Source organism: Coregonus clupeaformis, chromosome 1 (genome assembly GCF_020615455.1).
Source record: "Coregonus clupeaformis isolate EN_2021a chromosome 1, ASM2061545v1, whole genome shotgun sequence".
Taxonomy (NCBI): domain Eukaryota; kingdom Metazoa; phylum Chordata; class Actinopteri; order Salmoniformes; family Salmonidae; genus Coregonus; species Coregonus clupeaformis.
In genome coordinates this window covers 36,218,296-36,232,144 of record NC_059192.1, presented here as the reverse complement: position 1 = coordinate 36,232,144, position 13,849 = coordinate 36,218,296, and the positions used below count along the sequence as shown (strand labels likewise).

At 40.9% G+C, this 13,849-nt stretch overlaps 1 protein-coding gene across 1 annotated transcript; it reads right to left on the bottom strand.

Annotated features, from left to right (window-relative positions):
- Window positions 1-636: 636 nt before the first annotated feature.
- Window positions 637-13,639, bottom strand: LOC121567783 (epidermal growth factor receptor kinase substrate 8-like protein 1). Its single transcript, XM_041878061.2, has 19 exons — window positions 13,447-13,639; window positions 12,573-12,637; window positions 12,228-12,386; window positions 11,719-11,868; window positions 11,212-11,291; window positions 8,491-8,627; window positions 7,717-7,778; window positions 7,483-7,612; window positions 7,210-7,298; window positions 7,027-7,101; window positions 5,918-6,066; window positions 5,399-5,543; window positions 4,204-4,256; window positions 4,007-4,115; window positions 3,213-3,338; window positions 2,933-3,095; window positions 2,240-2,405; window positions 1,498-1,630; window positions 637-1,277 (listed from the first exon to the last, which is right to left on the bottom strand). The coding sequence occupies exons 2-19, from the start codon at window positions 12,603-12,605 to the stop codon at window positions 1,191-1,193; spliced, it is 2,046 nt and encodes a 681-aa protein (XP_041733995.1). The 5' UTR covers window positions 12,606-12,637; window positions 13,447-13,639; the 3' UTR covers window positions 637-1,190.
- Between the last annotated feature and the right edge of the window lie 210 nt (window positions 13,640-13,849).

Below are 13,849 nucleotides of genomic sequence, written 5' to 3'. Positions count from 1 at the left end.
ATCAACTAAGACATATTGTTGTTGTGTTTGACTGGATCAGGACATTTGAAAATACAATAAGAAATTTGGTCAGTTGTGAACATTAGTGAGCTCATTTCTGTCAGCTTGTGAAATACCCTCTGCTTCTATAGCTCTGGCCTAGACTAATACGGACAGGGTTTCTTATGCTTTAGATTTTATTGTCCTTTGTGTTCACAAATGGTGGCGAGTCTTTTTTTTCATAGAATTTTAAAAGTGTGTTCCAAGTACAGTATTCATGTCATGTGAAGCGGTGAAGTCTGCATTTGTGTGTAGTAGACATGGACTTTGCATGTCTCTCCAATGGATCGAGTAGGAAATGCTGTTTTGGATTGAGAATGACCATTCCAGGCTTACTGTATATGACCCTAGAAGTCAGCTACGTTACCCAGGTAGTCAGCTACGTTACCCTGGTTTTGGCCAATGACACTTGGTGCTGGGAACAATATCCTAAGTACCTATGTCCATTTTACTTTCCAATCTGCCGTTTGTACATTTTCAAAAAATGTTGGTTCATGCATGTCAGTCACTTGAAATTGGATGCAAACACATATAAAGGAATGCGTTGCTTTTCCTAATGTGTGCCAGCTGTAGTATTGGTCAGGTCTGTTAGTATTATTTTGCTAGAAGATGATTTTGTCTGAAGCCTGAATAAAAATCCCAGAATTGTATTAATCTATTTACCTGAGATCTTTCCTCAGGGCCTAAGTGTAAAGCTTATGTTCTTTTCAAATAAAATCATTTATCTTCTAGTATCTTGTGTGAGTGTATAAATTACAGACATCAATAAGACAAGTAGATACAGTATACATTAAGTTAGTCTGCAAATAGCAGGTGTAGTTGGTACAATGCACAAATGATTCAAAGTCAACATAGAAAGGAGAGAATATTCTAGAATACAGCAAAGATTATGGTTGGCTTAAAAGAGGACAATTTATCCTAGAAAGTTTAACTGAAGCAAGCATTTGCAGCAAAAGGCAAAGCCTTGATTCAAGACTGTACAGTCTGGCTTGAAGTGCAACCAATGACATAAAATGAATATTTGCATAATGTTTCATCCGACAGCGTTCGACTGTTTGTTAGATAGAATCAAGCCAGTGTGCGCGCATTTTTCTCATTTAGCTGGAGTCTTTTCCTTTTGGGCGAGTGACACGATGCCTGAAACGTGGGTCTTATAGTGTGCTACTCTCCAGTTTCAGATCCATCTTCATCTTCTGTTTTTCCATCACTGCCTCCAGCTCTGTGGTCTTCCGGGCGTCCTGAGAGAACATAATTCCAAATGAGTTCAAAACATGGAAAGACGACACAACAGGGAAATTATGAATTTAAAACTGCGTGCAACTGGAGTAAACTGTTGGGAAATATATTATTTTGTATTAGTTTTATGTGTAAAATAATCCTGAGGAACACTGCAATCATCATAGGTTGCCTACTAAAATAATTCCCACGTGTATTAACACACAATAGGCAGATCAGTACCTCCAACAGTGTTTTCTGCACAGTGAGCTGGCTGTACACTCTGGCGCCCTCGTCTGGTAGGACTTGTCGTAGGTCCTCCTTGTTCAGAGAGAAGAGCAGGGCTCCTGTCAGCTTTCCCAGTAATGTCACCGTCCTAAGATGGGAGACACACACAGGTAGTCAGTCACCTGCCTCTGACTTTACCCTTCATTTACCTATCCCATTCAATCATCCATGAACAACTGAGTCATCTCTGTGTATTAACTAGACAGATCTACTTAGTCACAGGGTTACTCAGTCCCGGTCTTGAGGACTATTTCAGGTTCAACCAATTACAATTGATTCGTTAGAAATTAAATACATATCTGTATATAATCCCCGAGCCGACTAGGTGAAAAATCCGTCGATGTGCCCTTGAGCAAGGCACTTAACCCTAATTGCTCCTGTAAGTCGCTCTGGATAAGAGCGTCTGCTAAATGACAAAAAATGTAAATGTAAAATGTATATTGCGTCAAATGCCTTTGAACAGATTAGTAAGAAATACATAAGCAGTACCTAAATCTTGGAGTTACTATAAGTCCGCTATACATGAGGAGTACCCATGACCAGAATAGGTCCCTGATTGGAATGTGATGCAGAATAGGTCCCTGATTGGAATGTGATGCAGAATAGGTCCCTGATTGGAATGTGATGCAGAATAGGTTCCTGATTGGAATGTGATCAGTATGGAGTTTGTGGTTGGTGGGGGTCACGTCAAACTCACGTCTCACTGAAGCCCTTCCCCCTGAGCCACTGCTCCACCTCTTCGGGGGGTGAGTGGTAGTCCAGGGGGACCAAGGTGTCAGACGAGCGATGGATGACCAGGGGCTTGTTCAGGTTGGCCTTCCCATTGGTCAGTCTCTGGAGCAGCTCGTCATTCACCATCATGACTGAGGAGAGAGAGAGTTTTTACAACGTGTTAAAGTGTTATCTATGTCTATCTTTGTCTGGCTTATCTTGCTAAAACAGAGCAGTCAGAAGACTTTCCTGTCATAAGGCAGGTAGCCTAGCGGTTAAGAGCGTAACCGAAAGGTTGCAGGTTCGAATCCCTGAGCCGACTAGGTGAAAAATCTGTTGATGTGCCCTTGAGCAAGGCATTTAACCCTAGTTGCTCTAGATAAGAGTGTCTGCTAAATGACTCAAATGTAAAAAAATAAAAATACAAGAGCTGAAAGCACTTCTCTCCTGTTTTTATGTAATTCACACAGTGCAAACAGACAACCACTTCCCCCTTCTCTGGAGCCTCCTTCACACACAATTGCGCATGGACACAGACACAAACATACATTCACACAGCAGAGCAAAGACCGAGAGCATCTCTGTGTAGTGCCTGAGTCTCTCCTCTGACACACACAGACAAAGACACACGCACACAGTGCAGAAATATGCTGTAAATCCTCTCAGTATAGTGTGATACCTTTGTCTGTGTCGTCTCCGGCTGGAATGTGTTGGCTGTATTGGTTGTATGATTGTGGGCGAGGGCGGTGTTGCGCTGAGGGGCTAGGAGTCAAGGAGCTAGAGTTAAAGGCTGGAGGGCTCGGAGGAATGTGAGTCTTGGTCAGGCCAGGTGAGACTGGAGGCTGGACAGCAGAGGGGAAAGGAAAGAGAGAGGGAACAACATTGAAAACACTGATATGGAATATCAGTACCAGTATCTGGGTGTGGGTAAAAGAATGGGTGTTGTGTGTGTGTGTTACCTTAGGTTGTCTCATGTTGACAGGGCTGTCTCTGTGAGCCACTGGCTCCAGGATGTTGAATGGGACAAAGCCCACCTCGTCGAAGCGATTACGACACTTCCACCAGCGTTTGGACGACTCCACCACCTGACACGGTAAAGGAGAGGAGCCTATGTTTATACAGAGAATAATTAAGGAAGAATAAAACAAGTGATAGATTTAATCGTGTAGTATTACACAACTCACCATTTCCTATCTCTAGAAGTGATAGCTGTTGCCAAGGTAACAACCAGTATGTATGTACAGTATGCCTAGAATCTGGCAAGGACAAAGTGTACCTGTGCTATGTGTCAATATTTATTTCCTAGGTTTTTAAACTCAGGCGTTACTAATGCTTGATTGAGGATAAATGTTTTAGAACTGGATTTTGTACAGTATCACCAATATTACCGGACTGTGTACCGGATTTTCTCATTTACAGATTTAGGATCTTAATTTGATCACCCTGTTGCAGGAGATCAAACACTTCTAGTGTATTTGAGGTTTAAAAAGGCTTCTGATTTTTTTTCTCCCATTAATTATAATCAACATAATAATTTCCTGTTGCTGCAGGATTATTTTCCTGCTCAAGCAAACTGACTCAAATTAAGATCCTACATCGGTACCAACCATGTGTCTTACCATTAAAAGAGAGGAAAGTCCTAGAACCGTTGCACAGAGACTAGCTACCAGGCGTGTGTTGTTCAAGAATGTTCCTGAATATTTATGTTGTGTAATAATACTTAATGTCACTTAATGACTTTTCAAATGTTTACCTCCAGTGTATCTCCCTGTTGTACTGACAGCTCACTGTTGTTGCGGGCCACAAAGTCATAGCTGCAGGTGTACATCCTCTCTCCCTCTGGGGGTAGGACACTGCTATCCCTGAGAAGAAAGGAGTGTATGATTGATTCTACTGCAAAACAATACATTTTTTTAATTTTTTTTATCCAAACGTGATTTGAAAACGTACATTTCATTGCTCATAGGGGTGACTGGAGGTCCAACTGGCTGAGTAGGCTGCAACTGAATTAGAGAGAGAGAGAGAGAGAGAGAGAGAGAGAGAGAGAGAGAGAGAGAGAGAGAGAACGAGAGAGAGGGGGGGGCAGGAAGAGGTCAGGACAGTACAGAGCACATTCATATGACGTCACACACTTTGTCAACTCCTCAATGTACATGATGTACACTACCAGTCAAAAGTTCGGACACGCTGAAGATAGCCCTATTTGGTAAAAGACCAAGTCCATATTATGGCAAGAACAGCTCAAATAAGCAAAGATAAATGACAGTCCATCATTACTTTAAGACATAAAGGTCAGACAATACGGAACATTTCAAGAACTTTGAACGTTTCTTCAAGTGCAGTCGCAAAAACCATCAAGCGTTATGATGAAACTGGCTCTCATGAGGACCGCCACAGGAATGGAAGACCCAGAGTTACCTCTGCTGCAGAGGATAAGTTCATTAGAGTTACCAGCCTCAGTAATTGCAGCCCAAATAAATGCTTCACAGAGTTCAAGTAACAGACACATCTCAACATCAACTGTTCAGAGGGGACTGTGTGAATCAGGCTTTCATGGTCGAATTGCTGCAAAGAAACCACTACTGAAGGACACCAATAACAAGAATCCCATCTGGTTTGGGCTTTGCGGGTCTATCATTTATTTTTCAGCACAATGACCCAACACACCTCCAGGCTGTGTAAGGTCTATTTTACCAAGAAGGAGCGTGATGGAGTGCTGCATCAGATGACCTGTCCTCCACAATCCCCCGACCTCAACCCAATTGAGATGGTTTGGGATGAGTTGGACCGCAGAGTGAAGGAAAAGCAGCCAACAAGTGATCAGCATATGTGGGAACTCCTTCAAGACTGTTGGAAAAGCATTCCAAGTGAAGCTGGTTGAGAAAATGCCAAGAGTCTGCAAAGCTGTCATCAAGGCAAAGGGTGGCTACTTTGAAGAATCTCAAATATAAAATATATTTTGATTTGTTTAACACTTTTTTGGTTACTACATGATTCCAAATGTGTTATTTCATAGTGTTGATGTCTTCACTATTATTCTACAATGTAAAAAATAGTGAAAATAAAGAAAAACCCTTGAATGAGTAGGTGTGTCCAAACTTTTGACTGGTACTGTACATAGGTGTACATCTCTCATATTCCATACTTCTAGTTTTTCCCTCAGGGCTTCATGTTTGTGTTGTGACTCGACTGGATCCTCCCAAACCTGCCTGTCTGCCCTGGAGGCCTCTGGCTTCCACCCGTCCAGGAACACAGGTGTGTACGGGGCCACTGGGCCTTTGAGCTGGGAACTGAGAGGAGAGAGGAAGAGAGAGAGAGATTAGAGAGAGACATTTCTGACCTTTGACCTTTAACAAACAAATATTATTTCGAATAGTATAGCCAGTGTAGACATTGCCTAGAAAGGAATTAGGTCATCTCTCTCCACAATACAAATACTGTACTATTTCAGCGGCTGGCTGAATAAATATTGACATTGTCATGTCATGCTGTGTCATCATGTCACGTTGCTCCAATGTCACAGACCAAAAGCCTCAGAGTCAAAGGAGAGCCTTATGAGTCTGGCACACTGGCACATGACATGAGACTACTAACTGCCAAACTCAATACCCCAATCATATAGGTCTATGGGGGCATCAAATGTTCCGTAGTTGTCAATACTGACCGTGGGAGTGTCCAGTGGGGCCCCAGAGCCATCCATAGCTGCCTCTCCTCCTCAGACAGGTTGTCTTGAAGCAGGGTTACAGCTGAGTTGGTCAGGGCAGGACTGGTCACTGAAGCCCCTAGAGCAGGACCCCCGGTAGTCCTCACCAGCTGGGGACACAGAGTAAAGAGACCACAGTTTAGATCAGGATCATTGGAAATAATGGATTGACTGGAAAATTGACAACAGTAGATTCATTATGAAGGGCAATCTAGGCCTAATGGAGGGTGAAACCGCACATGAGCAATGTTTTCACTATGGTGATATATAAAGACATGTAATAACATTTACATATTGGGTAATACCAGTCAGTGATTGGCAATATATTATAAAGCCTGTTTCCCAGACACAGATTAAGCCTAGTCCTGGACTAAAAAGCATTTTCAATGGAGCGCTTTTTAATACAAGACTAGGCTTAATCTGTGTCTGGGAAACAGGCCTTATAATATATTGCCAATCACTGACTGGTATTACCCAATATGTAAATGTTATTACATGTCTTTATATATCACCATAGTGAAAACATTGCTCATGTGCAGTTTCACCCTCCCATCCCTCTCAGCAGGTATGCTACAGATAAGCAAGCCGTCACACCTCTCTTGGTTTCTCCCTGTTTCCATGAAGGTGTGCCAGGATACACATACCTAAGCTGGCCGTTTTTCCAATTCCACCCTCTATTCTGTCATGGAGTGATGCATCGTTTTATAGGCAGGCAGTTCTTACACTGTGCCAACCCTCTCTGAGTAAACTGGCACACCTGAACATATCTCCTGTGCGTATCTTCCATTACACTTTAAATACTTTAACTTCACAGTCATGTGACACTTTTGGGTTAAATTGTGTCTTTATGAGTTGGTTTATAATGGTTTTGCTAAAGAATACTGCCTTATTCATGTGGCCAAAGTTTAAATCTGTGATAACACACTGGACACTACCTTGAGCAAATATTGAACAGCACTCAAAATATCTAAAGGTTTCATCCAGTAACCTCTGTGTTGGAAACCATTGGCCATAGTTCTCTCCCTCCAGAGCATAAGCAATGGGTATAAAGGTTATCATCGCTGACTCACCATATCTAGAGGTTTGAACACATGGTGGAGCAGCTCTTCTGAGGAGGGGTTGGAGATGGAAGACTTGAGATGAGCCTGGGAAGAAAGATGATGAGTGGGTACACAATATCTAAACTGTTTTGTTGACATAACGAAACCTTGAAAGAAATGTGGAGTAGTCATGGCAATGTCCCCTTTACTCACCAGTAGGCTGAAGCAGTATTTCAATTTTTGGAAGATGTCCATGAATTCTTCTTCAGGTGGAGGGTGAGCTTTTGCAGTAAGCAAGTCCTCTATTTTTGAGAAAAAAGACATCCAAAAAATATCAGTTATTTCAGCTTTGAACGGCATCTTGAGTTGAACCAGTTTAGGAGGTCACATGGCCAGCAAACCTATTCTTGCTCATGTGAACCTTCTTAATGTTGAGCCCTATAGTTGCTTAAGACAAAACAGAAACAAATTCCTTATCCCTCTTACCCTCTGCTGTTTGCTTGCGACTTTTCTTATTTTTCTTCTTCCTCTGGCTTAAAACTGTGGCAGCTTCTGCAGTCTGTTGTAGTTTTGCCATGAAGACCTCAATATCATCGAAACAGTGATTAAGGATCCCCTGAAATGTAGACACGCATGAGAAAACAGTTAACCCTACAGTAAAATCGTGATTAAAACATATTATATTGGAATTTTAAAGCATATAATAGTATTATTACGTACCACTTCTCTCTCAGCTCGTAGAAAAGAGATATCAGGTTGTTGCCCGTTGTTAACACCATTCGCTGTTGAGGACATAAAAGGAGATTCAGATCGTCCATTTCCATTCATGACCTTAGTTGGAATTTCCTGCATTCAGAATTCCTGCCCACTCTAACTACCAACACACCTTCCCCCAACACACACAATGCAACCTCTGTCCTCATGAGAACCTTTTACCTTAAAGGGACAATCTGCAGTTGCTACATTCATTTTTGGAATTATAAATGTATGATAGGTACTCATTGATTCTTGAAGAATTTAACTTATAAATGCCTCATGAGCTTAGTTCAACTGTCATTCCCCATCAGAACCCAAAATATAAGCTTGTTTTACTCCAATGTTTGTAAACAAAGTAAATGTAAACAGACACTATATAGCCTCAAAACATTGTTACAACTATAAGTTTGATATCATGGAGGGTCAGTCCTTGCATCCATAGCTCTGTCTATAAATCTGAGAATGGTTACATTTCTCCAGCCCCATCCCTTTTTACTGAAACAGGGGCGGGGAGTTCACTTTGTTATTGTTTCAACTGTTGATTACCGGTTGAAATACCTCTACCGGTGCTTCATTCTCCCCTCCCTCCCTCACTCTCTCTCATCCTCTCTCTTCCCCACTCTTCCCCTCCTAGACAATTCGGTTCAAAGCATTTAATTGACATGGCAAATATGTAAATTGCCAGAGCATACACAAACATTGGCACTCAAACAAACAAGATGGCTCCTCTCTTCTTACCTCTGATTCCTGGGTAAGGGGGAGGGTTGACAGGCGGGGCGTTGGGAGCATGTGGAATGGGGGGACTCGGAATTCCGTAGGGGTCCATCATCGCTGCTTTGGTATTTTGGGGAAGAACAGGGTCTATCGGAGGAAGTCTGGAGGAAAAGGAGATACATTTTTTGGAAATCAGGACATATAATATATCATGCACCTTTCTACCTTCCAGGATAGATTTGTAAAGCAACTTTTTCATTTGACTTCATGGTTGGAATTCAGCTGAAAAAACACAAATTAAGCTCTAGTCAGTAAGGTCAATATCCTAACCTGCAACAAAGGCCTGTCATTATCATGAATATGATTCATGCAAAAATGTCAACGCTGTTCCTATGTTTTAGGTCATCATGACTGTTGCTGATAACAACCATTCATTCAACACCATGGGAAACGCCCTTCACTAAAGGCGTATGAAACTTATTGAATCTCCTTGGTAAATAATGATCAACATATAGAGTCAAATGTACACAATCCGGTTACAATAGGTCATTTTCTGATCATCTGATAAACTGAAATGAAAGCACAAACAATCTTGATCTGTGCCAATCTTGCGAAAATAAACGTTTTAAAATATAAAATGTCAGATTTAACCAGCAGAGGTCCTTAGATTTGTTCTCATATCAATGTCAACGTAGGCCCACTGTGACTAACACGTCAAAATGGAAAAGGAAAGTGGAAGGGGGAAAAAGTAAGGATCTTGTCTGTCGGCCTTGCGTTAAAGAATATAATTGGTTAAAGAAAATTGTGATAAATAAAAAAGTATACCAGTTTAATTTAAGGAACAAAGGATTGACAGCCATCCCATATAGATTGCAAAATAGTTGGGAAGAGATTTTTGACGTACCGATTCCATGGCATAGTGTTTATGAATTGATACGCAAAACGAAGCCGGATTCAAAACGTAGAATTTTTCAATTTAAATGATTATATACAATTCTTGGTACCAATATAATGTTATTTATATGGGGGATACAATCTTCCCAGCTCTGCAGATTTTGCTGCGAAGAGACAGAATCATTAGATAATTTGTTTTGGTACTGTCCATTTGTAGCTTGTTTTTGGACACAGGTCCAGGAATGGCTAAAGGATTGCAATATTTACTTGGAGCTAACCCTGCAGATAGCACTACTGGGTGATCTGAAAAGTCATAGTCAATCGATCAATAATATAATAATACTTTTAGCAAAAATGTTTATTTTCAATTTACGATCTGTAGAAACAATGAGAATAGAAAGGTTCAGATCTTTTGTAAAACATCACAGTACAGTTGAAAAATATATGGCAAATAGAAATCCAATATGGATGGTGTTAAGAGATAGATGGGAGGTGTTGAATGTAGCTGAAGGATGGGACTAATAACAACAACTAATAACAACAAGATAACTAATGTAAAGCATACTGTGTCCATAATAAGTATATAGGTTATAGGTTGAGAGCTTTTGTGAAAGAGCACAGTTAGAAAAATATGGCATATAGTAGCAAACCAGATGGACATCATAAAATGTATATAGTATGTATGGGCTGGAAGTAGAGGCCTAAGCGTTGTTGTTCACTAGTTTACTCCAATTGGGGAAGGGGTGGTGGGGTTGGAAAGTAATGAAGGGAAATATAATTTTAAAAAAGGATATGTGTGTGTGTATGGATGTATGTATATATGTATGTATATATATGTGTGTGTGTGTGTGTATGTGTGTGCATGTATGTGTATATGTTTATGTGTAGTGTGTGTGTGTGTATATATATATATATATATATATATATATATATATATATATATATATATATATATGGGGGATTGGAAGTGATGCAGACAATTACATTGATGAAAGTTACAATCTATCTGAAATATTAAAGCTGATCTACCCCCTAAAAAAATAAAAAATAAAAATAAACACGTCAACGCACATATACAACTTTCTATAGCTAAAATGACAAAGCAAATGTATTCCTCAACAACTTTAGTCAGAATTGGCACAAAAGATTTAGACAGACAGAGTTCTGTCACATTTGTCACATTTGTAGGTCGAGACGTTGTTTGACATTGGTCTGTTTGCTAACCCTCGAAGACATACATACTGTACACAAAGTAATACCTATGCAACAGTATGAATTTCAATGCAGTGCGTCAATTCATAAATATACACCAGGTAGCATCTTAATTATATCTTACCTTTTCTGTGTGTCCTTTAAATTACCTTTCACTGTGTGTTTCAAAGTATTTCTGAGTTTAGGCCTGCATCAGTGAACCAGCCCCATTCTCTCTCTCCTTTCCTCCCTACCACAATGGCCTTGTTCTCTCTGTCACACCTTCTTAAGTTATGTAGAAACCAGTCAAACAAGTCTGTCCTCCCTCGTTCTCAGCTGGTCACTCTCTCCACTCCACCTCTCTCTCTCTCTCTCTCTCTCTCTCTCTCTCTCTCTCTCTCTCTCTCTCTCTCTCTCTCTCTCTCTCTCTCTCTCGTTCTCCTATGGGGATAGCCGAAGAACCCTTTAAAGTTCTAGATAGCGCCTTTTTTTCTAAGAGCATAAACACCATAAGTCAGTCATGGCCGTGGGACACTTCTACTTCATTTAAAGTATCTATTATCTTTTAAATATCTCTCTGTCCCCCTCTCTCGCTCTCTGTCTCTCACTCTCTGTCTCTCGCTCTCTCTCCACCATGAAGGACAATAATGATCACAGTACCTGAGGGCCTCTGGGCACTTCTTGGACCTCGATAAGTAACCTGACACTGCCCTTGTGATGTCATCACGAATTTGCTGTGCCTGCGAACACAACCAACAATAAAAGACATCACTGTTGTCCGGTTGGACCTGAACTACAGTGGCAGTTCATTTCCATTCAGAATGCATACCATATCAGTTTATCACAGGACAGGCTCATATAGTTTAAGAACGCATGTTATACAGATGTAGGATCTTATAAAAAATAATAAAATATCTGACTTGATTTTCCCTTTTAACAATCCCTACAAAAATGTCCATGAATTATAATCCACATAATAATTCACATTTCCTGTTGCTGCAAGATTATTTTCCTGCTGTAGCAAACTGGCTCAAATTAAGATCCTACATCTGTAACTAGGGTCAGGAGTTTTTCCTGGTCTGATCTCCCAGGAGTTTTCTGAAGCATCATACATTTTTTTATGGGTGTTTAGACAAATCCTTAAAACACCCATACAGATGCACTCACCCTTACGGTCTCACAGTTGAAGAAGAGAACGTCAGGCTTTTTCTGAGATGCGCTTTGGCAAACGAGTAAAAGAAGGGATGGGAATCGTTTCTCAGTGAGGATGGCGTCACAGCGATGGATAGCTGAAACTGGATATTTCTCCAACTCATCCTGCGTGAATACAATACATTCAACATTTCAAATGACTGGAACTGCAACGCCTCTCATATAACCATAGCTAATGTCAATTAGAAAATAAGGTCTGAAGACTAAAGTGCTTTTAAATCAGTAGCATCATGAAGGTCATATGTACAACCTTAACCAAAATGTAACTTGTCTTTGTTAATAAATAAGGCATTGTCCTACTGTTCACGCGCCTCATATAAAGCAACTTTTTTATTGTGACCCCCCATGTTGGAGTCCTCTGTTCCTTTGTCCACAGTCCCTACATAAATATTATGCCACCTGTATTGGTAGGGAGATGTGCAAAGTATTATGGGTACTGTAGTACATCATGCTGCACAGCCCACCTGGCTCTGTGTGTCTCTGAGTCGGAGGGCCTCAGGGCTGACCTCCAGAACCATCTGCTGGCTCCACAGCTTCTCCGACCGGGCCAGGAGGGACAGCCGAGACTGGGCCTCATCCACAGTCTTCACCTCCCCATCCTGCAGGGAGAACGTCACCAGGTGCTGCACAGGGAAGTGGAATAAAGAAAGAAGACTGGGATGAGATGGAGAGATAGACTTTGGGTGCGTTCCCAAGGGAACACGTAGAAAGCATGGTACGTCATCTTCATAGGTCTGTATGTTAATTATATGGTTATAACACTTAAAGTTCTGATATGATACAATTGAAATAATATTAAAAACACTTACATTGATAAGATATTGTGAGACGTCTGTCATCATGTGACTGTTACTTGATAGCTGTCTGGGTTTTCCTGGAGGCAGAGTAGGCCGATTTGAGGAAAACAATTACTTGGTAAAGGTGAAGATCATTGTAAGAATGATGACACTACAGAGCCTCTCATTCATAAATGATTTAGAACTGTGTTACAGAGGGTGTAGTCAAAATAACTTTGTTATTTATATGATGGGTGTAGCTCCTTTGGTATTGTCAGTCATCAATGAGTCTTAGAATCCAACTGCTTTGATTTGAGCAATTTATTGCCCTGAGCGTACTGTCCTCTCACCATAGATGATGTCACCTGGATGACCCAAGAGGAAACTGAACATCCTCACCTAGAGATCCTCCCTGTGTCAGTCTCGAGCTGTCCCTCACTCACTAACCTGTGGCTTACCCACCCAACCAGTTTGACCACAGTACTGTAGTGCCACATGTTATATCTCAGTCATTGATCTGCCTGATAACCCCAATCACATTCCGGAAAAGTCTAGGTTTCACTTCAGACCAACTTCCCTTCCAAGTAACTCACATGCATAGAATCCATTCATACTTGATGACTGGGTTTAGGATCCGTAAAAATCTTACAGTAGGTGCCATGATGTACAGATCCCACATATTGTCAAGAACATTTCTGAACTCAATCATACCACTAGAGTGAAATTTCATACAATCTTTACGTAGCTACCAGAGCAACTTATTTCCATCTCATCAATGTTGGGGTTCATCTTATTGTGAGAGTGCATGACAATGCTTCCGAAGAGAGAATACATTCATTTGTTTTACAGCATAATGATCGTTGTATTGAATCTGTGAATGCATGCTATGTGCGTTCTAATCACTTACCTCCAATCCTTGACCTGAAATCCACTGGTTCCCAAACAAAAGGTAATCAAACAAAATCAGGAAAAAGATAGCGTTCTCTGATTTAGCCTTCTATTAGATTTGTCTTATTTTAGTCAATCAAAAAGCCCAAAATATTTATACCAAAGTTGAGAAATGTGTCTCATTCAGTGTGGCAGCAGCTTTCGTAATCCTGTTCCTCCTCTCTCTGTCACTCTCAGTATTTGACAGTAAGGCAAGGATTTCCAGTGGTGCATCACCTACCCAGCCCAGCCCAGCCCAGCCCAGCCCACCTTAGAGATAAAAACATTTACATAAACACACATACGTCAAAGGAATGGTATTTATGGCTAGGCACGTTTAAGGTGGGCCTTTTTGGATACTCAACAAAGGGAGGGAGCTCCTT

Excerpts from the sequence above, each read along its gene's own strand:
- LOC121567783 (XM_041878061.2), bottom strand. The coding sequence starts at position 12,605 with ATGATGACAGACGTCTCACAATATCTTATCAAT. Across the intron at positions 7,299-7,482 it reads TCGCAAGCAAACAGCAGAGG|AGGACTTGCTTACTGCAAAA; the intron begins GTAAGAGGGATA and ends TCTCAAAAATAG. Across the intron at positions 1,631-2,239 it reads GGGAAGGGCTTCAGTGAGAC|GACGGTGACATTACTGGGAA; the intron begins GTGAGTTTGACG and ends CTCCCATCTTAG.